The sequence below is a fragment of the Ipomoea triloba genome, chromosome 1 (assembly GCF_003576645.1).
Source record: "Ipomoea triloba cultivar NCNSP0323 chromosome 1, ASM357664v1".
NCBI lineage: Eukaryota > Viridiplantae > Streptophyta > Magnoliopsida > Solanales > Convolvulaceae > Ipomoea > Ipomoea triloba.
Genome location: NC_044916.1, coordinates 6,776,467 through 6,803,904, shown reverse-complemented (window position 1 = coordinate 6,803,904; position 27,438 = coordinate 6,776,467). Strand labels below are relative to the sequence as shown.

General features: G+C 35.0%; 4 protein-coding genes across 6 annotated transcripts; 2 read left to right on the top strand and 2 right to left on the bottom strand.

Moving 5' to 3' along the window:
- Window positions 1-1,831: 1,831 nt before the first annotated feature.
- On the top strand, window positions 1,832-5,893 carry LOC116026540 (eukaryotic initiation factor 4A-14). The gene is made up of 5 exons (XM_031267859.1): window positions 1,832-2,025; window positions 3,211-3,280; window positions 3,478-3,584; window positions 4,172-4,602; window positions 4,933-5,893. Exons 2-5 carry the CDS (start codon window positions 3,213-3,215, stop codon window positions 5,566-5,568), a joined length of 1,242 nt encoding a protein of 413 aa, XP_031123719.1. The 5' UTR covers window positions 1,832-2,025; window positions 3,211-3,212; the 3' UTR covers window positions 5,569-5,893.
- Window positions 5,894-6,504: 611 nt separating this feature from the next.
- LOC116023618 (tRNase Z TRZ2, chloroplastic) lies at window positions 6,505-13,564 on the bottom strand. Its single transcript, XM_031264624.1, has 9 exons — window positions 13,313-13,564; window positions 9,797-10,328; window positions 8,842-9,004; window positions 8,690-8,760; window positions 8,138-8,233; window positions 7,943-8,056; window positions 7,447-7,515; window positions 7,230-7,304; window positions 6,505-7,121 (listed from the first exon to the last, which is right to left on the bottom strand). Exons 2-9 carry the CDS (start codon window positions 10,217-10,219, stop codon window positions 7,032-7,034), a joined length of 1,101 nt encoding a protein of 366 aa, XP_031120484.1. The 5' UTR covers window positions 10,220-10,328; window positions 13,313-13,564; the 3' UTR covers window positions 6,505-7,031.
- A 268-nt stretch (window positions 13,565-13,832) lies between these two features.
- LOC116023604 (pentatricopeptide repeat-containing protein At3g26782, mitochondrial-like) lies at window positions 13,833-17,116 on the bottom strand. 2 transcript variants are annotated; one of them, XM_031264609.1, is made up of 5 exons: window positions 16,077-17,116; window positions 14,684-15,936; window positions 14,274-14,475; window positions 13,989-14,046; window positions 13,833-13,880 (listed from the first exon to the last, which is right to left on the bottom strand). In XM_031264609.1, the coding sequence occupies exons 1-2, from the start codon at window positions 17,019-17,021 to the stop codon at window positions 14,893-14,895; spliced, it is 1,989 nt and encodes a 662-aa protein (XP_031120469.1). In that variant the 5' UTR covers window positions 17,022-17,116; the 3' UTR covers window positions 13,833-13,880; window positions 13,989-14,046; window positions 14,274-14,475; window positions 14,684-14,892. The 2 variants fall into 2 exon arrangements, with proteins under 2 accessions (XP_031120469.1, XP_031120476.1); XM_031264616.1 differs by having other exon boundaries at window positions 14,412-14,475.
- Window positions 17,117-20,193: 3,077 nt separating this feature from the next.
- LOC116017415 (probable magnesium transporter NIPA9) lies at window positions 20,194-24,454 on the top strand. Of its 2 annotated transcripts, none has more exons than XM_031258002.1 (9): window positions 20,194-20,360; window positions 21,453-21,551; window positions 21,750-21,879; window positions 22,039-22,127; window positions 22,629-22,685; window positions 22,765-22,823; window positions 23,164-23,284; window positions 23,471-23,619; window positions 23,739-24,454. In XM_031258002.1, the coding sequence occupies exons 1-9, from the start codon at window positions 20,250-20,252 to the stop codon at window positions 23,953-23,955; spliced, it is 1,032 nt and encodes a 343-aa protein (XP_031113862.1). In that variant the 5' UTR covers window positions 20,194-20,249; the 3' UTR covers window positions 23,956-24,454. The 2 variants fall into 2 exon arrangements, with proteins under 2 accessions (XP_031113862.1, XP_031113867.1); XM_031258007.1 differs by having other exon boundaries at window positions 20,252-20,360; window positions 21,446-21,551.
- Window positions 24,455-27,438: the final 2,984 nt, after the last annotated feature.

Sequence of the window (27,438 nt, the reverse complement as noted above, 5' to 3'; positions counted from 1 at the left end):
TGGTTTCTTGAAACCAGTCGGCGGACTAGTTTCTCGAAACCAATCGGCGAGACAGGTTACCAGTCGCCGATTGGTTTCGAGAAACCAGTTTGGCCGAGACTGGTTGCTCGAAACCAATCTGGCCAGACTGGTTTCCGGCCAGAAACCAGTCGGCCACTGTTTCTGGGTGTGGTCGACTGGTTTAATTTGTTTTTGATTTATTTTTTCTACAATTTTGTTAATTTTTCTGTCTATTTTCTGGAAAATAAGCCAAACACACCATGTCAATTTTCTGCTCTGCATCCAAACACAATAAAGGAAAATGTTTTCTGGAAAATGACCTATTTTTCAGAAATCATTTTCCAGAAACCATTTTCCTGCTTTCCAAACACACCCTAAGTGCACTTATAACACAATTACTTGCACCAAAGTTTGAGTTATTTACGAAAATGTTATCACGTCGTTTTTTTAAAATTACATCTGATTTGTTGATCTGAACACGTAAACGACTGTGAAGCGTTCTCATTTCCTTCTTGGGCGGCTGTTTGCATGGGAGTGCGCCCCTATATATATATATATATATATATATATATATATATATAAAGAATAAACAAATGCTTTTTGTGTTTCTACTAACAAAATCTGAATCTTCAACACCAAAAATAAAAATTAAAAAAAAAAAGAAAAAAAAGTAGCTTCACAACTGATGTGGTAAATACGGTCGTTCTCGCAAATACGACAATAGATTAGGTCTTTTATATAGGACTTTAAAGTCGTTTGCTGTTTGATATAAGTTCAAGAGCTCGGGAAATAGAGTCTGTAGGACAGAGGATCCCGAGCTAAATATAGAAGGTGGAAGATGCCAAAAGTCTCCCCATCAATCATTTAATGCGGTATTTATAAGATGCTAAAGAGAACATATGCTACTCCCTCGACATGTGTGATACGTGGAGCTCATGCTCAAGCAAAGTTCGGAGGCATTGTTGATTCGTTCACGTGTACCGAGATTCTTGATGCCCCTGTTAATGCCGTGATCGGGTTTGACTAAAGGAATAAGGCCAAAGACTCTAAGTAGAGAATGTCGGGTGGTTCGTTCCGACCTAAGATAGTCGGGGCGAACCAATAGATGGTTGAGTACTGCTATTGACTAAGCCCTTGCTTGGTCCCACGTACCAGATTGAGTCGGTAGGCTTTTAGATCGGTACGTATAGAGAGGTCGAGGAATACTCCCTATGAACAACTAACAAAAGCATATAAACCCAAAAAAACCCAACTCAATGAACAAAAATAGATAATCTTTCATGCTTGTACAAAAATACAAAATAAACATTTATAAAACCTAATGGCCTAAACAAAACAAAAGTAAAAATTAAAAATATAGAACTATTCAAAATACAAAGGGAAAAATTTTCCCAAAAATGTTTTTAAAAAATTCTGGAAAAAAAATTACAAACAAATCTTTGGCAAGAATACAAAAGGAAAAATTTTCAAAAAAGTTTTAAAACTTAATTTCCTAGAAAAATAACGAAAAAAAATAAAACAAAATGTTACAATTGTTACCTGTTAGATTCGAAGATGCCGAGACGAACTCATAATCATAGAGGAAATAAGATATGACTATATTTTCTCAAAAAAGAAAAAAGAAGTTACATAGTGGATAATCTAATAAGATATGGGCTTAAATTAAAGCGGCATGTAAGTTGAATCATTTATCAGTGAGGCTAGAAAGGCCCAATTCAATGCTAGTAGGTTAAGGCCCAAACAAAATCATTCAACCGACCCGAAACGACTAAATTTTGACATTTTTAATTGCAAAAACGACGTGGGAGCAATCCGAATCCCACAAATATTCTTCTTTTTTCTTCGACTACAAATCAGCCCCTCCCCAATATCTCTCTCCTCACTTTTGTGTTTCCTCAACTCCGCGGCGTAGATCCGAGGAGTTTTGGAGAGAAAATCAAAACCAGCCACCAGAAGCGAAGAAAACCCTAAACCTAAAACTCTCTACGCATCTTCAGATCTTCTTTCCATCTTCACTGCTATCAAGTACTCTTTCTCTCTCTCTCTCTCTCTCTCTCTGTGCATATTTTTATGTGTTTGTATATGTATATGCACTGTTTTGTGGCACTAAAGTTTGGATCTTGATGATTGATCGGTGTTGATGATGGTGCTCTGAGGTCGTTGGACTTGATTTCTGTGCGTTTTGTTTTACGGAAGATCTTTTTGATAGGATTGATTTGATTTGGAAATTTGCGATCTTAATTTGATGCCTGTACTCTTTGTCTCTGGGAAGTTTTGACTTTAACTTCTGATTCTTGAAATATCTGAGAATCTCATGGGATTTTATGCTCTTTATTCTTGATTCAGTAGTGTTTAGCGACCTAGAAAGAAGTTCTATTATTGTGTCCTTGATCAAATATGGGTTCATGTGCATGTGTAATCATTATCAGTTGCTATTATAGTACCAATCCTAATTGATAAAGTGTTCTATTTTGGGGCGTACTAATTAGTTGGGGAACTTTATCATGTCCTCTTGTGGGATGAGCTTGGGCGGGTGATTAGATATTTCAATCCTTTTTGTTTGCATTTGGGGTTGGAAAACAGACTAAAGTATTATTGCATATGTGCTGAAGTGGGAAGAAGAGCTGATTTTAAGTTTTGGGAGCTTGTGGACTAAAAAGACTGAAAAAATAAAAACTTATAGTATTGTGGTTGTTGCCATTATCAGTGGATACATAATTGGACATCATATAAGCCAAGTGAAAAGCCACACTGATACAACATAGCTGTTTCACTTACTTCTGAATACCTTTAAATGCACTTAATTGTGAGGTTAGCAGGTGCTATACACTTGCTTGCTCTTGTTATATCTTTGCTAGAATGTTAATGGATGCATCTAATACCAGGGTTTTTCCTATATCCAATGAGTATGCTGGCATTGATTTGGTTATGTCCCTAATACTCTCTATAAATATTTTCTCCTTAATATGGATGATGGATCACAAATCTTCAGTAAGTGGAGTGGTTATAAAATCAATGATACCTTTACATTTATGGTTTTGTATCCAAGAAATCTCAGAGCATATATGTTTCACCTCATAGTGTGTTAGATCTCACTTGTTTTAGGTTGTTTTCCGTTTATTGTTTTTAAGAAACCTCAGATATTTCTCCTTCAGAGTGTTTAGTGAATTATGTATCAGAATTTATCTCAACAGTTACTATCTTTTACAGTCATGGCTGGCTTGGCTCCTGAGGGTTCTCAATTTGATGCCCGACAGTATGATGCGAAAATGACTGAATTGTAAGTTCCACTAATCATCTACTATTAACTTTTACTGCCATAATATGACTACAGAAGACACAGTTCTTGCTAAAACCCCTCTCCTTCCCCTCCCAGAAAAATGAGTTGGACCCTCAACTGTGTATGACTTATCTATTTACCTTTTTTCATTATTGATGTGATTTATGACTTTCTGCATTGTTGGTGCACTGGTGCAGGCTGGACACTGATGGACAGGAATTTTTCACATCCTATGATGAGGTTTACGAAAGCTTTGACTCCATGGGCTTGCAAGAAAACCTTCTTAGGGGAATCTATGCTTATGGTAATTAATTCCTAGCCCATCTTTGTTCTTTGTATATAGAGTTCTTTTACAACATAACATGGAGACTGGATTTCTAAGCAAACAACTACTACCTTTTCTATTATTGTGCTAGTAGAATCATGCCTTATTAAAGCCATGAACTGTAGGGGTTTAAGCAAGCTGGTGTGGTGTGCTTGTTGAATAAATAATCAGGGCAAAATCTTATTTATGTAATGGGCTCAATTTCTGATCTGATTCATAATAGTTCAATTTAATTTTAAAAATATTTTAAATTTTAATTTAAAAAAGCCAATAAACAAGCTGTTTGCACACAACTTGTTATATATGCTCGTGAGCAAGCTCATTTTAGTTAAATGGGCCGAATACAAATGAAGTGAAAACAAACCAAGCCTGAGCACTTTGTTTCAAAGTTCATTTAATAAGCAACCCCTTGTTCATTCAATTTCAGCTTGCATTGCGCCTTTAATGTTATAGTGTTCAGTGCTTTTTGACTTTTGCATAATGCATATGTAAATTTTCTTTTATGGTTTCTATTTAAGTTTTATGTGTATATTAATAGCTAATAGTTGGGTTTGATTTGGTTTAAGGTTTTGAGAAGCCTTCTGCAATTCAACAAAGAGGGATTGTTCCCTTCATCAAGGGTCTTGATGTTATTCAACAGGCTCAATCTGGAACAGGAAAGACAGCTACTTTCTGTTCTGGGATTCTTCAACAGCTTGATTACAGCTTAGTTGAATGCCAGGCTTTGGTTCTTGCACCAACACGTGAACTTGCTCAACAAATTGAGAAGGTTATGCGCGCACTTGGTGATTATCTTGGTGTTAAAGTCCATGCTTGTGTTGGAGGCACCAGTGTTCGTGAAGATCAACGGATTCTTCAAAGTGGTGTTCATGTTGTGGTTGGAACTCCAGGACGTGTCTTTGACATGTTGCGCAGGCAGTCTCTTCGCCCTGACCATATCAAGATGTTTGTGTTGGATGAAGCTGATGAAATGCTCTCCAGAGGATTCAAGGATCAGGTTTTAATTTAACCCTATATTATAATGTTCTACTTGTATTGTAGATTTGTGTTGAACTTGTTATATGGTATGATTTCATTCGGAATTATTAAGAACTTCAGTGGCATGAATATGAAATTTGCATGATTAACTATTATATTTTGATTTGTGCATTGTATTATTATTGCTGTTTTTTTTTTTTTTGATAGGTTCTGCATGATAATATTATGTTGGTGTTTTGTGCTCTAATTTTATTATTCAAAATGCATATTCACGGGAGGCTGATGAAGTTGACATAATTGCTTGTGAATAGAAACTAATATTTGTCTGGTAAATTTTTTTTTTTTCCAGATCTATGATATTTTCCAGTTGTTACCACCAAAGATACAGGTTGGTGTTTTCTCTGCTACTATGCCACCTGAGGCTCTTGAAATCACCCGAAAGTTTATGAACAAGCCTGTTAGGATTCTTGTGAAACGTGATGAGCTCACTCTGGAAGGTATCAAGCAGTTCTATGTGAATGTTGAAAAAGAGGAGTGGAAGCTCGATACACTTTGTGATCTTTATGAGACACTGGCCATCACCCAGAGTGTCATCTTTGTTAATACCAGGCGAAAGGTTGATTGGCTCACCGACAAAATGCGTAGCCGTGATCACACAGTTTCTGCAACTCATGGAGACATGGACCAGAACACTAGGGACATCATCATGCGTGAATTTCGGTCTGGTTCTTCCAGAGTGCTTATCACCACTGATCTCTTGGCTCGTGGTATTGATGTCCAACAAGTGTCTCTTGTGATCAACTACGACCTCCCTACTCAGCCAGAAAATTACCTCCACCGTATTGGACGAAGTGGGCGATTTGGAAGGAAGGGTGTGGCTATCAACTTTGTCACGAAGGATGACGAAAGGATGCTTTTTGACATACAGAAGTTTTACAATGTTGTAGTCGAAGAGTTGCCAGCAAACGTTGCTGATCTCCTGTGATGGGGTTTTGGGTCAAAGACGAGTTGAATTGTTCCTCAATTGAAGCTCTCTACTATTTGATCTCTTATTTCATAGGCTAGTTGTGTACTGGTCTTTTTGTTGGGAAATTCTGGCCTTTGTATTTCGATAGGGGGTTGCAGTTTCCCAATTTGGTCACAAGTCCAAATCTACTACTTGAAATTTTGTTGGTTTTGTCTTTGTACTGTAAGTTTCAAAAAAGAACAAAAAAAAACCAGAGGATTTGATGTTGTTTGAGGTTTATTTATTTTGTTTAAACAGTCCTTTATTTCTGTTTGTTGATGGCATTTGTTTTCTCAGTGTTTAAGGTTTTTTCTTTGATTCCCTTCATGACCATGTGGCAGTTGTTATACCATTGTCCACCTTGCAAGGTGGATCCTGGTCCTAAATTGAGTATTTTATTTTTAATATTGAGATTGTGAACTTCTAATATATTGGTTTTGCGATTTTTTTTTAAAATTGGTTTGGGAGGGTCATCACAATTTGCTCCAAACATCAATAATACTCCTTTTCTACTTCACCACTCCTTAGTGTCAAGAATTGGTTCCTTGCAATGTAACATTCGTTAAACTTAAAAGAACATTTCTCTACAAGAAAAATGGCTTGTTAATTAAATATGCAGTACACTCCACATCACTAGAAAAGAGTTAGTGTAACTGAGGTCAAAGATCAAAAACTCCAATTGTAACACCTATAATATAGGAATTAAATCTACTATTATCCTATAACTCAATTGACCAAAAGTACAAATTTTCCCTTTAAATTTTGTACTATTTAACACATCTTCAGTTTATTAACTTGTAGTAAAATAACCAGTTCACAAATAATTACTGAATAAAAAAGATTATTACACTTATTGCAAGTTTGATGCAGAATTTGAATAACACCATAAGTAATGATTGGCATAAACTCTTAAGACACCCGGTAAAAGTAATGAATTTAATTACTATTATATCAAGTAACAATTGTAAAATCTAAATGTATTAGCATTTAACTTAAGCTCTAAATCAGTCAGCATATCCACCCCCCATAGGCCTTAAACCATACTCAACACCAACTGGAATTTTGATCGCATATATCTGCCTAAACAACAGCCTGTGTGATTGAAAGCAATACAAATATGTGATTGTTACAATTACAAAAACCTGGACATTTCTTCAATTCAATAGCCACCCCACTTCTGCAAAACATGCTATCGCTGGTCCTGTCCAGCTTCGCTTCGCTTCTTCTGCAAGCATCTAATGGGTGTTATGTGTATATACGAAGTGAAAGATTTACTTCTTTCTCCTCTGTACATTGCATACGAGTCCAAGTATCGTCAAGATTTTCGTTCGAATACCCAATGTATTTACAAGCCATGAAGGAGAGGGTATGGCCCAATCAACTCGGTTTCATCATCATATCCAAAAATTCCTAGAAGCTTAAGACTTTGGTCACCTAAGGGGCTATGAGTGAATTGATTTGAAGCCTTCTGTTAGAGCAACTACTTTGGCTGGCACCTTAGATTGCAGCTTTGATACACCTTTGCGGATATCCTGTAATTGGTAAATAAATCTTTTTATAAATTGCTACTGTGGTGGCTGGGGGGAATAATAGCTGAGAAAAAAACTGCGGGCCAATTATTTCTCTTTAGTAATTGATACCTCAAGAGTATAGCGTGGAGAAAAATGGGTTAGAACAACTGCTTTACTTCGAATCCATTGAGCATGCTCCATTATCTGCAATTAATTCAAAGATATGATATGCAAAGGGAGATCTTGTAGTCCAATAATATTGGCTTGAGACTATGTACCAACAAGAAAGTTAAGAAAAAGATGATCTTTAAGCAAAATTAAACCTAATAAATTCGCTTATAATTACCTCGGACAGATGAGTATGACCATGCTCCCGTGCATGCTCAACACTGATACTTTCATCCAAGAAAGTTGCCTGTGGAAACATATTTTTTATCCTCATCATTAAAATGGAACATGTTTGTAGGAGAAAGAAATTAATAGAACTGTTGATTATAATCACAACTGACTCATTCATTCATTGTGTATATATTATTGTACCAGGCCCGGCCCTAGTACCAGAAAACGCAAGTTGCAGATCAGTGTAATGACGCTTTCCACTTCCTACATCAGTTGACTTGTTTTCATTTTAGCTGATATAATTGGCCTACTTTGCAGAAGGGTAAAGTTTACAAGTCGTCCTCCCAGTAGAATAAATTTTTTGAACCTAGTTACATTTGACCAATATATAATGCATCTAGACATTCATTTCTAGAACTTCATGGCTAGTTAAACTATGCCATCTACCATTTATACAGGGTTTGATTTACTTATAAAAAGGTAGGCCAACCAAAACAATTTACCTCAATGATAAGAATTTTTGCCCTCAAGGCGTCAGCATTTTTGGGGTCAATATAAAAATCTGATGCTGTATCTCCGGTGAAGGCTACCTCAGGGCACAGTATAGTATCTGTTATCTAAAAAAATGAATACTTGCATTACATACTTGTTAAATCACCATTATTATCAGCCTATCAGGACTCGAAAGAATTACAAACCTGAGCTCCGGATTTCTTCAGTTTCTCGATTTGTCTTCCCTGAAGATGCATGTATTGCTTCTTCAGCTTCTTCCGAAGAGAGTAAATGACATAACCCTGTGTACATATGAAAGTAGTTATCTCATTTTGCAAACAACAAAAGATGCAAGAGTTCCAATTCGAAGACATTAATAAGAAAACACAGAAATAATAGAGTACTAATTGTTTTATCAAAACTTAAGTTCTTAACAAAAGCATGACTGAAGTTACAAATCCAGAAATGTCTTCACCACTTTTGCAATTACTTAATAGTTCATCGTGAAGAAAGCCACACAAGATAGCTTAGCAAATTCAAGATATTTAAGTGCAGTGGGCTGTTAAGCTCATCACAATTCTAATATTTAGCACTCAATGACCAAAGATATGTGACATTTAAGAACGAGATTTTTTTTATCAACACCGTATAAAATATTAAATAAAAGCTTTTGTGCATTCCTATACTATGAATATCTCACAAGGGATATACGTAGTAGTATTTATTTGATTTTTATGGATTAGTCGATGCAGGCATACCTGGCTGGGTATGACATGGTGAGTTCTAAATGGCCGAACCACAAGATCATTCCGCAATTCATATGTTTCACCTGAGTGAAGTTGTGTAAATGATATTTAAGACATGGCAGAGAAGAATTTTGAAAGGCATTTAAGCAAGATGAAGGTGGTACCTATTTCCAAAGCAACCAAATCCAGGCTAAGTTCTACTTGACTCATGGATCTGTGAATGTCAAGTAACTTCCGTACATCATCTTTTATGCAAGGAGGAACAAATACAGTTGGAGGTTTCAAGTTATATAAGCCACGTGTAGCTAAATACATAGGAAGTCCACCCTGAAATGGTATAAAGAGCTAACTTTAACTTCCATTTTTTATAAGCATATCAAGAAATGGTTGAAGGAGAGCACTTTGATGTGCTAGCAACTGAAATGAGAGCATTGCAATCTTGCTAGAATAAGGGCATTTATAAATAAATTGACAGTTCCAGAATTGTGATAAAAATCTACTTTTTCATCATCTACAAGTTATAGGTTTACTGAAGTAATCATATGTTAGTGCAAAGGTTCATTTTACCAAACTGTAATTTTTTTATCCACTTTTTTTTTTAATAATAAAAGTATCAGTTATAGCTTATTTAAGCAAACAATGCATAACAGTAACTTCAATTTGATGACATATTCCTCATATATATATATATATATATATATATATGGGCGCACTCGAGAACGGCCGCCCGCCGATGAGAGAACTAGGAACTAATCAGAACCCTCTATCTGAAAAGATCTAATGGCTCAGAAGCAAAAGCAATTATAGAAATTTTAAAAAAAAATATGGTGGCATTTTCTTAAATGACTCAAACTTTAAAGTGTAACTAACCGATACAAGTATGCAAACAATGCAAGTAACAACACTATAAAATACAACTTTTAACAATATAGAATGCAAGTAACTTTCACCAATTAATAATAGCAATAGGTACATTTAATATTGTGTTATTCGGGTGTACTTTATATTGTTACCCTCTATGATTATTAAGTGCACTCGGGAGCAAAGACTAAAATTCAGCTTTACCATACCACAAGATTACAAGAATTAGAAATAAACAGAATTCCTGAAAAGGCTTACAATGTGATCAAGATGAGCGTGAGTAATGAACAAGAAATTCTGCTGAACAGCCTTGGGGGGACACCTCCCAATGTCGAAGGCACACTTGAGCTGAGGCACAACAACACAAGTCTCGTGGCCGCCAACTGACATCCCTTCAAACGAATATCCCTCAACATCAATTCCTTTCCGGTTCACCTCGGCCCGAGCTCTCCGGTAATCTTCTTCGTCAATTACCCTCTCAATCGCGGACAAAAATCCTCCGGCGACAGTAGAGGGGCCGCCTTTGACGGCCGCGGGAGGTGAAATTCCGGTGTCGGTATGGAAAGAGAGATTGTGAGTGTGTTTAAGCGGATTGGATTGCAGTTGATTTTTTATCAAACGGTGGAATGTCGGAAACGATGGTGCTTTTGAGGTCGCTGTTACGACTACTGATATTTGCATTTTTGTGAAGAAGATAGGTACTCACCCGTGGACCTCGATGGCTGGTGGTGCTCAGGCTATTTTCACGGCGACGGAGCAGTAAAGAGCGGTGGCGAACGGTGCCGGAAATCTGTGAGAGAGAAGATGATGGGGCGAAGATTTATATCAGAATAGAGTGAAGACTGAAGAGATAAGGGGAACAAGTCGAAAAGAAGTGCAAGAGTGAAGGGGTAACGGAATCTACGGGTATTTTTGGAGATTAATGAATAAATTATTACTTGTCAAGAAAGTGTAAAATCAATAAAAATGGGGAAAATAAATAAATAATGCAATTAAGCATTTTAATATGTCAAAGACCTTGCGGTCAAGCGGCATAGAGTTGAAAGACCACATGTGATAAATTTAAAAGAACAAAATCATTATAGTCGAAGGATCACATGTGATAAATTTAAAACTGACTAAGCATACTAAGAGTATCCCATCAATAGTTTTTGCTCAGTTTTTTAGAAAGAAAAAATCAATTTATGATTTTTTAACTAATGGGAGAAATAATTTTTGTGAGGTTTTATTCCTGCAAATATAATTTTTTTGTGAGCTCTAGACTTTGAGAAGAAATGAAAAAAGTAACTCTGAAGGTGCGCACCTGTTGCCCCTAGCTGGCGAGTGCACTATACACGCCAGCTAAGCACATAAATAGGCTATTTTTTAATTTTTGATTGTTAGATTTTTATCCTTACTTTCCTCTCTCCCCCTCACTCCCTCTCCTACATGAATATGACAAAAATCACATAAAATCCTCATGGATGAGATGCTCTAAACTAACATTTGCTACAAATAGTAAGACCAATAATAAAAATGGTGTTGGTTTGCTGAAGGATAGTGAGGAAATAAGGAGAAATGCAAAGAGATATTGATGAAATAAGGAAAATGTTAGACCAAGTCCTAGTTTATCTGCATGAACAAATGAACAATTGCAAAAAAGTGTGGGCATGGCATGATATAATCATATAAATAAATTATTCAGATTTGAGAAAATCATTGTCCATGAGCATCTATATCAATAGATATTTGGTGGTTATTTGTGGTGTATAGTGTGATGTGGAGGTGAGAGAAGTAGGAGGGAGGGTGTGTTTTTTTTTTTTTCTTTTCTGCAAATGAATGGTTTATTGTGAGTCCCAATGAGAGAGAAGAAAGAGTGACATGCTACTGACAATTGGGTTTCTTGTGCGTGTAGTGTAGGTAATGCTTGGGCGCGTAAGCTCTTCAGGAATTGATATCTTGGGTGCCTGACAAAATGTTTTCCTTTTATTTTTTTCATTTATCTTCTATTTTCTCTTTCCTAATCACACTTACAAAAACTTCTAAAAAAACCGCAAAAAAGGTAAAAGAGTGGTGTCTATCTTGCAAGTTGCAAGATTCACACTTGGGAGAAAAAGGCAAGAAAAAAAAAAAGAAGATGCAACTACTTTCAAAATAATAACTAAAGAAATTTGCTACTTACAAGATAACATAAATGCACAGGCAAATTTTAATGTGCACGTAGCAACGTGGACTCGGAAGCAATACGATGGCATTTCTTGAATAATATTTTAAAAAAAAAGTTGTTACGGTTAACAGTGGTAGACGGTTCCGAAAAGGTCTATGGAGTAGACTCTCTCATCTTCGTTGAGATCTTCTCATCTTTGTTTTTCTTTTCAACCTCTCTCATATTCGTTTTATCAAATGTATTCTTATAGTTTTATGGACAATGGATCAATGGACATATAGAAACAACCAGAAACAACCAGAGTTCAATAACTGTGTGGATCATTCAATATCATTTAATACATACAGTACTACTTTCATTACAGTACTACTAACGTATCATTTTAATTAAACTACAATTTCATTTGACAATATACACTCTATTTTCATTTTTAAAAAAAACTAGGGACACAACAAACATATAATTGGTTGATCGTAACGACTATCGTTTCTTTTCATTAAAAGAAACGGCAGTGTTGTGTGGACCATGATCAAGTGTATAACAATTGAAATGCACAAGCGTAACTGCGTAAAGCCCTTGATGTGATGTTGTTAATATGGTACATTAGGTAGGGATGAATATATGCCAAACCGAACCAAGACTATAAAAATTTAGATAAGCTTGTTATGGGAACCTAAGACCTATGCTTGTATTGTAAGGCTTTTCTAGACTCAAACCTAAACCTACCATAGAATCATAGATCGGCTAGTCTGAAGTCATTTTAAAAACCTATTAATATGTAGGTCATTCAAATGTACTAAAAAAAAAAATTCAAATAAATCCTAAATAGGAGCCTTTTTAAAGTCTGTGTATTTGTAAAAAATAAACCTAATACAATAATGCTAAACTAATACGGAGTACATAAGTACATAACCACAAATTCATAAATACAAAAATCTAACATCACAATTTTAATACAATCTCTAGAATCAAATGAAAACCAACCAATAACCACAAATCCTTAACTTCAACCAATACATCATAACAATTAGCAATATAAACAGAATAGCATTAACAATAAAAACATACTGTAATAGATTTTAATTTGTTAAGCAGCATAAAGATCAAATTAATCCCATTTCTTCACGGGAAAGGGCCAAAACTATATCCACATGCCCATGGAATTCATGTACTGGTTACTCTAGAATCTGGAATGCTTTTTGGTGAGGATGACACAAGCTAATTCTGATGATTTTCATTCTCAATTTTTTCAGCTGACCTTTCTTTTTATTATCAAAACCAACAAAAGCTAATCTAGATAAATGACTAAGTGAGAAGTACAAACAGGAAGGTTTAACATCCTGACTATTCAGATTCTTAGGAGCTTCATCAGCAACCACCATTCAGAAATAAATAACAAGATACAACAACAAAAGCACAAAATGCAAATATTTTTTTTTCCAGAGAATGCTAACAAAATAAGATGAAATTGAAGGTCAATCAGAAAAAATGGAAAGTTTGTTATGGAATGAATCTCTATATAACAATCATGCTCATGCAACTTATGAGATGTAAGGGATAATGGAAACAGTAACTCAGCACAAAGAGTTGCCAACAAAGCTGCAGCTTATTAACCAAAATATACTTACCTTCCCAGGGTACCTTGCACTGATGTAAGGTAGCTTATGAACAATAAGTCTCCACAATCCCATGCCACTACCAAGTCCTTAAAACTCTTCTGTTTCCTAATCCACAAACATATAAATAGCTGAAAACACTAATTAAGTTAACAAAGTTCAGTTTCCGGCATATAATCAATATCCAAGCTCCAGAGAAATCTAGCTCTAGGGCCTAATTTAAAATTAGAAAATCTAAAGGAAAAATTCATTCTTGAAATCAGTGTTTTAATTCCATAACACTCTTGATCTTGGGAGCATAGAGACCATAGACGAAGGCCTGACGTTTGGCAATCTGGAGCTGTGCCTTCCCATCTGAGAGAGCGGCGGCGACTAGAGACGAGTCTGAGAGGGCCTTGTTCTGCCGAAAGGCATCCATGGTACGGCGCTTGGTGTATTCTCGTATGTTGTAGTCTGGGAAGTCACGCGCAGTTCTCAGCAGTGACCGAAACAACGAGAGAACATGAAGGCGTGATGGCAACGCCATTTTTTCTTCAGATTCCGGAAAGAACGGGCTTGAAATTCTTATTCCTCCTTTTCACTAAAATTATCAATCAAAATTCAAAAATAATACGGAGTAGATGATGTTCTATAACAAGATTTAACAATCAACAAAACGAATAGGGAGAACTAAGTGTGGAAGACAAACCTGCCAACTCACAGCTGCGTCGTCGCCTCGTCGTAGTCGATCGCCAGACGCTATAGGCCTGATTAGAAAAATTGTACTCCGTAAATTAGATTTTGGGAATTTGGTAATCGATTTATATACTTGAGATATTTTGCAAATATAAATAAATAAATAAATAAATAAATATATATATATATATATATATATATATATAATTAAAAAATAAAATATATACTCCGTAATAATTTAATATTTTAACAGGTGAAGCCATAATATAGAAATATATATCTAAATGCCCGGACGAACTTAGTTTACTGGTTCCCTAGGTAGTATTTGAGACAAAAGACATGTCCGAACTCGACAATTATAGTGAGAATGATGCCAAAATGGGTATATCCCTTGTGCTCAGAAGATTTGGTTGTTTTATAAGCTGTGAAATTTCACCAGCAATGGAAGATTGCCCAAATGCGTAAATTCACTGCAGGCATAAGAGTCTCAAAGGCTTAACCTGAAAACAGAAATACAACTGGTTGTTAAAAGCTGCTTTAATACTGCTTTAGATAAACATATCATGTAGACAATTGAGGTTGTTTACTTCTATACTATGATATAAGCCATCAAAGTAGTAAACAATGTTGAAAAGAAACAATGGTCCTGGAGAGAAGAAACAAAGCTGGGTGTCTAAAGAACATTCTTGGATGATATTGTAACTTTACCTGATCCCAGATTAAAATCTTTCCCCACCCTCTCTTCCAAAAGAAACAATACAAATTAATAAATAACAGAAGTCTGAAACTCCTCCTCCTCCTCCATCTCTGACCTCAACAAACTCTTGCCATAAAAACCGGCCAAACTACCATCATTTGCAAATGAAACACAAGTTCCAGACAGAGAAGGGGTTCATTGTTTCCTCAGTAGTTTCACCTCACCAGTAGTCCCCGCATGAACATGAGCCATCCTTAAAATGGTGGAATCTCTTGGAGTCTCTCACAACAATTTCCCGATCAACAATCTTGGTTGTCAGCTTAATTGTTGTGTGGCAGTCGCTACATATCCTAAGATTCTTAATGACATGGATTGTTGCACCAGGGACGGAATTCATAATCCCAAAAGCCACAGCCAACTTCTCGCTATGAACTTGTAACACCATCCCTTTCTCCTCCTCATCAACATCGTGAAGAACTGAAGTCATGTTCGGTGTGTAGCCAAGTGCTTGCAACTTTATGGACAATTCTTCTAAATACGCATAAATCTTCTCATGTTGAGGATGTTCTCTATCTCCGACCAGAAATATATGAACTAAACCTTTGAGTTCGACCAGACTAAACCCTGGAGTTTTGGTTAACCCCTGATTTTTCATAAGCATTCTCATCCTTTCTGCATCTCTCCATCTTCCAGCATCGGCATATATATTTGAAAGCAAGACATAATATCCACAGTTGTTCGGGTCTAATTCAAATAATTTACTAGCACAAATTTCCGCAAGCTCTACATTTTTTTGCATTCTGCATGCAGAAAGGAGAGAACCCCAAACCACAAAATCTGGTGCCACCTTCATTTCATTGATTAGATCATAGGCTTTGGAGAGAAAACCAGCACGCCCAAGTAGATCGACCATGCAACTATAATGCTCCAGCCCGGGCTGTATATGGAATCTGTGCTCCATGGCTCTAAACCAATACCATCCTTCGTCCACCAAGCCAGCATGCCCACAAGCAGCTAAGACTGAAACAAACGTGATGTAATTTGGAGTCACACCATCACGGTTCATCTTGTAGAAAACTTCAAGAGCTTCCTTGGCCCGCCCATGCATTCCATAGCCAGCAATCATGGCGGACCATGACTTTACATTCTTTTCTTTCATACGATTGAATGCCTTCCTAGCCATCTCTAATCTCCCACATTTGCAGTACATGTCAATGATTGAGGTGCCAACATATACATTATCTTCGAGGCGCATTTTTATGACCTAAGGATAACAAAGTCAACAAGAAATTAGGAATGCATAGAGAGTTTGAAAACTATTACAGAGAGGAATTAAATTAAAGAATGTAATGAAGTGATTAATTGTGTGGTTCAGAAAAAAAAAATTAAAATACCAATAAGTACCTGATCATGTATGCACTTCCCAACATGAAGAGCTCCAGCATGTGCACATGCCAACAGGAGGGTGGACAATGTGACAGCATTGTATTCAACTTCTCTATCTTTCACCAATAAATGAAACATTTCTATTGCTTCAGAGGAAAGCCCATTTTGAGCATAAACTGCAATAATCGAGTTCCAAGATATGACATCCTTCTCAGCCATCTCCTCAAACACCTTCCTAGACAAGCCTACCTCGCTACACTTTGCATAAGCATCAATCAGTGTATTCCCTACACCCAAATGCTCATCAAGCCCCCTTTTTATTGCAAAACCATGAACCCCCTGCGTCATAGTTTTCCCCGAAACCCGAGAACAAGCAGATAGAACAGACACCAATGCAACTGCATCAACATACACTTCCTCCTCCCCTAGGCTCTCGCTCTCTTCAACCAAAAGTTCTTTGAAGAGCAAGAGAGCATCACGGGCGTGGTCACTCTGTATATACCCAGTAATCATAGCCGTCCAAGAAACCACATTTCGTTGGGGAATTTCGTCGAACAGTAACCTCGCATCTTCGAGCTTACCACACTTGGAGTACATATCAATTAGCGATGACGACGCAAAAAGGTCCGACCCATACCCGAAGATCAAAACATGCTGGTGGACCTGCCTGCCAGAAGTGAGATCACGAAGGGCAGAACACGATTTGATGGCGCACGGGAATGAGGAACGATTTGGTCTAAGAGAGAGCTTCCGCATAGAAGCGAAAGCCCGAAGCGCCTCGACTGAGTCTCCGCTCCTAGCCAACTCGGCAATGATAGAGTTCCAAGAGAAGACATTGTTCTTGTCCACATATTTGCTGAAAAATGTAGCAATATTTGCATTTGTGGAATAATGGTGTCTACACAACCATAGAGAGTAAAAACTCATGAAATCTGAAATCGAGTTTGATATCTTCATCATCATGTAAAACGCTTCCGATACCCCTTCCTTTTCATTACGTAAAGGGCGGAGAAATCATCGTTTTCCAGCAATGCAGACTGAATGTCTCGGACTCTCAGTCATCAGTTTGCTTCTCATTTGATCGGAATTTGAATAAGGTGTACTTAAATAGAAGAAAGGGTGATAGAGTTTTTTTCCAAAATGGTCCCTCGACTATTGCTCATTCTCAATTTTGCATTTCGACTTTCAATTACACCTAATGTGGTCCCTCGACTTTCAAAAACTCACTCAATTTGGTCCTCCGTTACATATTCCGTCAAATCAGTGTTAAAATGAAGGGTATTTTCGTCCATTTATCTATTGTTAGCCTAATAAACATTGAAAAAATAGTTGAGGGACCATTTTGAGAATAGTCAAGGGACCATTTTGGGAAAAACTATTTTATTTATTTCATTTTTATTTATTTTCATTTTTTAGACTCTATAAAATTATAACTTCTATACATTTTTTTCTTACAAATATAAATAGTTAAAATCGCGCAATCCAACCTCAAAATTTTTAACTTTCTTTACAGACTTTTCCCCTCTAAATATACAAACTATTCCTATGAAGTTTTACAATAAGTTCCGTAAATTTCATAAATACTCATATACTTCTTTTTTTTTAATGTTCATAGACAATCAATCACTATGTATCACATTAAATATTACTTTTACCATTGAAAATAATTTTTTTTTTCAAGCGTAGACATCCAAAGAGTGTAAAATGTAGGGAAAATATTGGACCGAAAGGTAATAAAATTTTCTAGTAAACTTCTCAGGTGAGTCGAAAAGTAAAATCTCGTCAATATTTCCTGCAATATTTTCTGTATTTGATTTTGAAATAATTATTAAATTTTATATTAATTTACATTATTTAAGATATTGTATGACATCTTTTATATGTTTTCCTCTTCTTATTTTTTTTATCAATTATTAATTATTAAGGCAAGTATAATTTATTTTGTAATGTGGACACATTATTTTTAATAATTTTGATTTAATTAAATTATACCTTAATTATAAAAATCCTACCTAATAATTTTAGTATATTACACGGGACACAATAATTATTATAAATAATGTTTAATAATTGTCAATTTATATTCAACAATAAAATTTATAGTTAATTTTTAAGTCAATCATAAAATCTTTTGTGTTGTGGGCACATTATTTTTAATTATTTGAATTTAATAATATTATATCTTATTTATAAAAAAATCCAAAGTAATATATTTAGTACTACAGATGTGACTAAGAATTATTTTAATCGGTGCTTAAAAAATGAGTATTTATGAAATTTACGAAACTTATTGTAAATCTGCATAGGAATAGTTTGTATATTTAGATAGAGGGAAAAAGTTTGTAAAAAAGTTAAAAATTTTTAGGATGGATTGCACGATTTTAACTATTTATATTTGTAAGAAAAAATGTATAAAAATTCTAATTTTATAGAGTCTAGAAAATGAAAATAAAAAAAAATAAAATAAAATAGTTTTTCCCAAAATGGTCCCTTGACTATTCTCAAAATGGTCCATCAACTATTTCTCAATGTTTATTAGGCTAACAATAGGTAAATGGACGAAAATGCCCTTCATTTTAACACTGATTTGACGGAATATGTAACGGAGGACCAAATTGGGTGAGTTTTTGAAAGTCGAGAGACCACATTAGGTGCAATTGAAAATCGAAATGCAAAATTGAGAATGAACAATAGTCGAGAGACCATTTTGGGAAAAAACTCAAGGGTAATACTATAAAATTACTAAATTGGGTTAATGTAGAATTGACCATCCCACTTAGACCAAATTTGACCCAAATAATAGACCGTCCGTAGTCAAATATCAATTGTTATACGGTAAGTGCCCACTTTACAGGGTCGTAGTCCAAAAATTATTTGTTTCTAGTTAATATTTTATGTATCTTTAATTAACAAATTATGTGTCTATTAAAAATTTAAAACACATATTATATTAATTACAAATACATAATATGTTGGTTTCAAAAAAATAAATACATAATATGTTAACTGCATACGCATAATATATTAACGATACATTACGTGTTTATAGTTAACATATTATGTGTCTTTAATTTATTTACAGACACATGATTTTTTTAATTGTATATTTTGCCACTAATATCTATATTTATCAATATTCATATTCAAAAGATCTCAAAACCTTTCGAATTCTAAGCTCAAATAGAATGAAATCTTTCAATTTTAGATTTTTTAATTGTGCTATTTAGTGTAAAAATGATTTTCGGGTGTTCTTTTTAGATGTTAAAAAGATTTTCAACTTTTCTTTTTAGTTCTTAAATTGATTTTTGAGGTGTTATTTTAACTTTTAAAAATGATTTTCAAGTGTTTTTTTTTTGTTTTAAAAATGATTTTCAAGTGTTCGTTTTAGTGTTAAAAATGATTTTCAAGTGCTTTTGTAGTTTTTAAAATGATTTTCAAGTGTTCTCTTTAGTTTTTAAAATGTTTTTCAAGTATTATCTTTAGTTTTTAAAATGATTTTCAAGTTTTTTTTTTTAGTTTTAAAATGACTTTTAAGTGTTCTTTTTAGTTTTAAAAATGATTTTCATTTTTTATTTCTAGTTTAAAAAATGATTCCCAAGTATTCTCATTAGTTCTTAAAATAATTTTCAAAGTGCTATCTTTAGTTCTTAAAATGATTTTCAACTGTTATCTATAGTTTTAAAAATGACTTTCAAGTGTTGTTTTTAGTTTTAAAATGATTTTTCTAGTGTTTTTCTTTAATTTTAAAAATGCATTTTAAGCATTCTTTTTATTTTTTAAAAATGATTTGCAAGTGTTATTTTTAGTTTTGAAAATGACTTTCAAGTGTTGTTTTTTGTTTTCAAAATGAATTTTCATATATTTTTATTTGTTTAAAAATGATTCACAAATATTGTCTTTAGTTTAAAAATTGATTTCCAGGAGTTCTTTTTAGTTTTAAAATAATTTTCATCTAAAAATAAATTTTAAGTCTTATTTTTTTATAGATAAATTCACTGAGTCTTTTTCCGAGCTCACTTGTTACCTGAGCTATCCATCTGGTTCTTATTTTTAGTTCTTAAAACAAAGTGTTATCTCGAAAGCGAGCAACAGAAATTAGGAATAGCTGAAAGCGAGCAATTTAGCAAGTCAAAAACAGGGGGGTCGGAACTGAGTTCTTTTGGAAAAGCAAGAAGCGGGAGAGAGAGAGAGATGTGGGAATCAATCTGCCTGACCGTTGCCGCCACCGCCGGCAACAACATCGGCAAAGTCCTCCAGAAGAAGGGCACCGTCATTCTTCCCCCTCTCTCTTTCAAGCTCAAGGTACGTGCTTCTCTCTTTGCCCGTATATATATACAAATTCTTTTATTCTATTTATTTGTATGATTGGGATCACCATAGCATTCTTGCATTCTTTTTGTTTGTTCTTTCTTGAAATTTTCATTTCCGATGAGAAATATTTATGCACATTCTATAAAACGTTTTTTATTTTCTATCTTGCACGAAAACTGTTCGTCAGAATTTCAGTTGTGCCTGTGGTCACTTAATTCTAGATTAGGTTTTCAGTCATCGATCAACCTAACTACATCAAGAATGATTTTGGTTTGATTGGCGTATATGTATAATTAAATCTCATGCTTAATTGTCTTCATATGTGCCAAAGATAAGCAGTTGTGTAAATTTCAAGGAATTAATGAGCTCTATAAAGCGTTTCTGCTGCTGGAGACTTCTCTTCAATTATAGATTCTATGCTTTTTATCTGAGTTTGGCGGGTTAAGTATGCTAAGTCAAAAAAACACTAGAAAATTTTTGTACCCATATATTTGTTTCCTTTTGAATGGTTCTAAAAACCCAAACTACCAAATCTGGAAAAGTTTAGAAAAAAGCCAATTAATACTTGTAGATTTCTGGTTCACACACACATACACAGTTTTAGCTTGGTCCATATTAACATTGAATAGTTATAATTCCAAAGTAAAACAAACGAACTAAAAAAAAAAAAGAAGAAAAATAGCTGTTTTCTTCATGATGTGTGCATTTCAAATGCTTCCCTGAATTTTTATGTATTTATTTTGGCATTATGATGTTGTAGCTAAGTTAGTTAAAGTGTATAAGGGAGGTTTTGCATTCATGTATTATAGAACAGTCATCTATGAGTTTTCAACTGCTAATTATGGAGTAATTAATTCCATAGTAGTATATTGATCTTGTTTGGCAAAACTTATGAATATGAATTGTGATTATGGATTGCCAAGTTACTTTTTATTTGCTTAAATAAGCTAAAACGTATGATAATAGATTTTGCAATCTATTATCCCAACAATCATACCATATACCATTTTACCTGCATACACCATTAGCATTCTTGATTATATTAACACAGCCTAATTAACCTTTTGGCCAACAAGTTTGCAGGTGATAAAAGCATATGCTTTTAACAAAGCTTGGGTCATAGGTTTCCTAATGGACTTGTTTGGAGCTGCCTTAATGTTGCGAGCATTATCCCTTGCCCCTGTAAGTGCATTATTGGACTTCAAATTGGTTTCATGGTTCATTAATTAAAATTCTCCTACCAATCAAATTTCACTGGTACAATGAATAATTTTTTCTTGAGTAATGGATAATTAGAAAAATTGCAACGACATTATCTTTGATGCTCATTGGATGCTGATTCGTCATTTCACATCTTATGATCTCAATTATCCATTTCAGGTTTCTGTTGTTCAGCCTGTTTCAGGCTGTGGACTTGCCATCCTTTCAGTCTTCTCCCATTTTTATCTCAAGGAGATTATGAATGCTATTGACTGGTTGGGAATTGCTTTCGCTGGCATTGGTACCATAGGTAATGTAAGGTTTTTTTTCCCCCTTCTTTTAAGCCGTGAAATGTATTAATCAGAAAAACATGCAGCAACTTGATTCATGCAAAAGAGTATCTCCTTGAGAACTTACATCATTCTATATATGTACAATTGTACATACACTAACACACACATACATACAGGTGTTGGTGCTGGAGGGGAGGAGCAAAAAGCTTCATCAGTTTCAATTTTTCATTTACCGTGGCTGGCATTTGCAGTTGCAATCTTGTTTGTAGGTACCTTAATCTATATGCACTATAAAGTATGCGTATTGTAACGAAGAAGTTAATGATTGGCAATGAAATATTGCAATAACTTATGTCATAAAAGCATGGATGCAGGGATTGGGCACATGGATATGCTATCAAACTTTAATTACTTGTTCTGCCAACATTCTTAAATACCCTCTTCTTGAGCTTATAAATCATTGAAATAACTAAGATGAGCTCTGATCTGTAGCAACACTATCAATTTTAAATTCTTTGGTTTATTATAAATGAATTTGACTTTCTGTTGCAATTATTGGGATTATGGGTGTCTTTGGTAGTTTGGTGAATAATTTCTGCTTATGGTCAGTCAACCAAGTTGAAATGAATTTGACTTTCTGTGCAATTATTGGGCTTATGAGTGTCTTTGGTGAATAATTTCTGATTATGGTCAGTCAACCGAGTTGTTAGTGCCTATTTATGTACTGTTGAGTATTTCTGATCTCAAATGTCTTTCTTGAATATAGGTACTCCTTAATGGTTGCCTTCGCATATATAAGCGCCAGAGAAGAGAACAAGAATTGGTACAGCTTTTCTTTTCCACTACTAAGGGACTTGTGAATTTTCCTGATGTTTAATTGATAATATTTTACTACCATGCAGATGCAATATGAAGTACTTGAAGAAATAATTTACGGTTTGGGATCTGGCATACTGTTTGGGTAATTTTCATTATCTTTTGATTCGGTACTATTTTTGCTTTTGTTATAGTGGTTCATGGGAGCAGACTATTGCTTACAGTTTAGGGATCAATTTTTTGTATAAACTGGATGCATCTGGCTCCATGTTGGGATCAGAAACATCTCATGAAAAGGTTGATGTTGTTTCCATTCTGAACATAAAATGCTAAATCTAGAGCAAGTATAGCATGCATGTAATGTATTTACTCAACGTCTTTAGTATGCGTATGGTGTATGAGACTATGACTGTCATGCAGTTTTAAGTAAAATTTATCTTTTCCCCTATTTCATTGTGTGCCTGCCTCTGAACCTATCAATGCAGGATGGCGTCTGTTATATCAAAGCTAGGCTTTATATTCTTGGAGCAAGGCTTCTCAAAGCTACTGGTGCCCATTTGCATCTCCATCAGCATATGCTGCAGTGCTTCTGGATTCATTTATCAGGTATTTTGAACATCAAACATACTATTTCAGTAATATTAACATTGCACCATAAACTCTGATTTGGTTTCCTCGTATTTTATTGTTATGGAGATTGTGTAGTTTTCTCCTGCAACTCATAATTAGACCCTATACCTAATAGTATAACCATTTACTTCTCTTAAAAGGTTTAACTTTTCTTCTAATCAGACACGCGGATTGAAGCATGGGAGAGCAATTGTAGTTTCCACATGTGCTGCTGTTGCATCAATTGTTACTGGAGTACTTGCCGGTATGCTTGCTTTGGGTGAACGGCTGCCTTCCGCACCAACAGCCCGTCTCTTCATTTTGCTTGGATGGTATTTATACTTTCTTATGTCTTGTAGCATTTGTTTCCTATCGAAACCTTAATTTTAGCCTATCAAATATCTAGCCATCAATTCTATCACAAATATCAGCTTTAGATCTTTCTGTACAGGCTCTGTATTATAATTGGCGTAATGCTGCTGGTAACTTCAAAGCGGGTACTACGTTGCCTGCCACGACCTTTGAGACGTGTTCTCCAAACTGGAACTGACAGAAACCTGGGGCAGAGACAATCAAGTATAGGTCGCAACAGAGATCCAAGCTCTACTGTAATCCCAGCGGCTACATTGCATCACTTGATATCGTCTCTACCCAAAGAAAAGGCTTGACCTCTGCTACTAACCCTCAACTTTTTGCCGAGGTTGTTCAAGCAAATTGAAACTGTTGCTGAATTGCATTTGGTCCAAGTGTCCAACGGTGTACAGCAATACAATACATCAGCCATACAACAGATAGACTAAGTAAAAGTTTAGTTTTACTTTGACCAGAGGGTTTCAACTGTATTTTTACTGGAATCAATTTTTTTAGGCAGATTTTTTTTTTTGCTTTTTGTTTTTTGGATGACGAGGGAAACTCCACAACCCTTTCGGGTGTAGATAAATCTCACCTTGTAACATTAGTACTGGTTATCCACAGTTAACCGGCTCAAACCAAGGGGGCATGAATTCGAAATCGTGACCTTGTGATTACAATTTACAAATGTGGATCTCTTGCCATTTTGGTTGAGGTTACACCTGGAGCAGATTAATTTGATTTTGGGTGTAAAGGACTTGAGATATGGTTGATATGAATGGATTGTATTGTAGATGAGCTGCAGGAAAAAAAAAAGGTCCTTTTTTATTTGGTTTCTTGCTTTCTTCTTTAGGGCGTTACCATTAGCCAATTTTGGCACAAATATTAAGGAAACAAACTCACTAAAACAAATGAGAAGTTGTCCTTTAATGTGAAATTTTTCTCCTGCAATTGGGAGATTTTGCAGAGTTATGGTGGGCCCCACATTTAATGCTTCTGCGCCTCACGCGTGCGTGAGGCGCAGAACTTGCGCCCGCCTAGGCGCGTGAATATATATTTTTAAAAATTTTTTTTGTTTTGTTTTTCTTTTTTTCCTTTTCTTTTTTCCTCCGCCCTCATCTTTTCTCTCCTAATCATACATGCAAAATCCCCTTAAAATCCCATTACTATTGAGGAGTGCCTTAGTACAGTTTTAAACTTATCTTCACATGCCATTACAAGCCACATAGTTTTATCACGTTACCAGTCCGTATTCCTCAATGACAAAACCCAAAAATAAGGAGCAAGTAGTGAAGGGTATAACATTTTATACTGAATATTTTAAACCTTGGCTACTATGTTATTCACGACTGTGTGTGTATTTGGACCACTAGACCTTACTGAATAAGAATGTCACCCTTTTTTCATTTGGAGCACACTGTCCAAAAACACCACACCAGGGTGATCTTAATGGCAAATTATGGGATCATAACAAAAATACATTTTTAACACGTTAAATGTACTATATTTGTGTAGTAAATGTACATTATATAAAATAATGTACTTTTTCTTAATACAATGTACATTTTTAATATACTAAAAGTATATTATTCGTGTACTAAATGTACATTATTTGATAGTATGGTCCACCCAATAATAGTTAGATCTTAATAGAGTTAACGCACACCATTATGCCAAAGACCTTGTGATTTAGTGGCACCTTATGTCTTGATTTACACTCCCACATGGATGATGGGAGTAGGTTCGAGCCTCAGTGGAGGCAACAAAGTAAGTAGTGCTAAAAAAAATGAATATATAATTTTTAGTTTTTTAATATTAAGCTAAGCTTTGAGTTTTTGGATAAAAACGACGTCATTTTAGACTAAGGTTCACCTGACCACAACATATGTGTTAGGTAGAGGAATCTTAGAACAGGGTATAGGCACAAGACTACAAGAGCATAAAGTTTAAACAATAAAATCAATGCTCCCTAGAAATACAATATTTAAAGATATTTATGGGCGTGATGCATGGGTTGTTACGTCGTGGACCCAGGTCCACCTTGCAAGGTGGACCTGGGTCTACATTCACATACACTATACTCTACATTCACATACATTATACTCTACATTCACAATTTGTAAACTCCACATTCACACATTACAGGATTATATGTTTAGTAACTATATTACNGTTTTTTGGATGACGAGGGAAACTCCACAACCCTTTCGGGTGTAGATAAATCTCACCTTGTAACATTAGTACTGGTTATCCACAGTTAACCGGCTCAAACCAAGGGGGCATGAATTCGAAATCGTGACCTTGTGATTACAATTTACAAATGTGGATCTCTTGCCATTTTGGTTGAGGTTACACCTGGAGCAGATTAATTTGATTTTGGGTGTAAAGGACTTGAGATATGGTTGATATGAATGGATTGTATTGTAGATGAGCTGCAGGAAAAAAAAAAGGTCCTTTTTTATTTGGTTTCTTGCTTTCTTCTTTAGGGCGTTACCATTAGCCAATTTTGGCACAAATATTAAGGAAACAAACTCACTAAAACAAATGAGAAGTTGTCCTTTAATGTGAAATTTTTCTCCTGCAATTGGGAGATTTTGCAGAGTTATGGTGGGCCCCACATTTAATGCTTCTGCGCCTCACGCGTGCGTGAGGCGCAGAACTTGCGCCCGCCTAGGCGCGTGAATATATATTTTTAAAAATTTTTTTTGTTTTGTTTTTCTTTTTTTCCTTTTCTTTTTTCCTCCGCCCTCATCTTTTCTCTCCTAATCATACATGCAAAATCCCCTTAAAATCCCATTACTATTGAGGAGTGCCTTAGTACAGTTTTAAACTTATCTTCACATGCCATTACAAGCCACATAGTTTTATCACGTTACCAGTCCGTATTCCTCAATGACAAAACCCAAAAATAAGGAGCAAGTAGTGAAGGGTATAACATTTTATACTGAATATTTTAAACCTTGGCTACTATGTTATTCACGACTGTGTGTGTATTTGGACCACTAGACCTTACTGAATAAGAATGTCACCCTTTTTTCATTTGGAGCACACTGTCCAAAAACACCACACCAGGGTGATCTTAATGGCAAATTATGGGATCATAACAAAAATACATTTTTAACACGTTAAATGTACTATATTTGTGTAGTAAATGTACATTATATAAAATAATGTACTTTTTCTTAATACAATGTACATTTTTAATATACTAAAAGTATATTATTCGTGTACTAAATGTACATTATTTGATAGTATGGTCCACCCAATAATAGTTAGATCTTAATAGAGTTAACGCACACCATTATGCCAAAGACCTTGTGATTTAGTGGCACCTTATGTCTTGATTTACACTCCCACATGGATGATGGGAGTAGGTTCGAGCCTCAGTGGAGGCAACAAAGTAAGTAGTGCTAAAAAAAATGAATATATAATTTTTAGTTTTTTAATATTAAGCTAAGCTTTGAGTTTTTGGATAAAAACGACGTCATTTTAGACTAAGGTTCACCTGACCACAACATATGTGTTAGGTAGAGGAATCTTAGAACAGGGTATAGGCACAAGACTACAAGAGCATAAAGTTTAAACAATAAAATCAATGCTCCCTAGAAATACAATATTTAAAGATATTTATGGGCGTGATGCATGGGTTGTTACGTCGTGGACCCAGGTCCACCTTGCAAGGTGGACCTGGGTCTACATTCACATACACTATACTCTACATTCACATACATTATACTCTACATTCACAATTTGTAAACTCCACATTCACACATTACAGGATTATATGTTTAGTAACTATA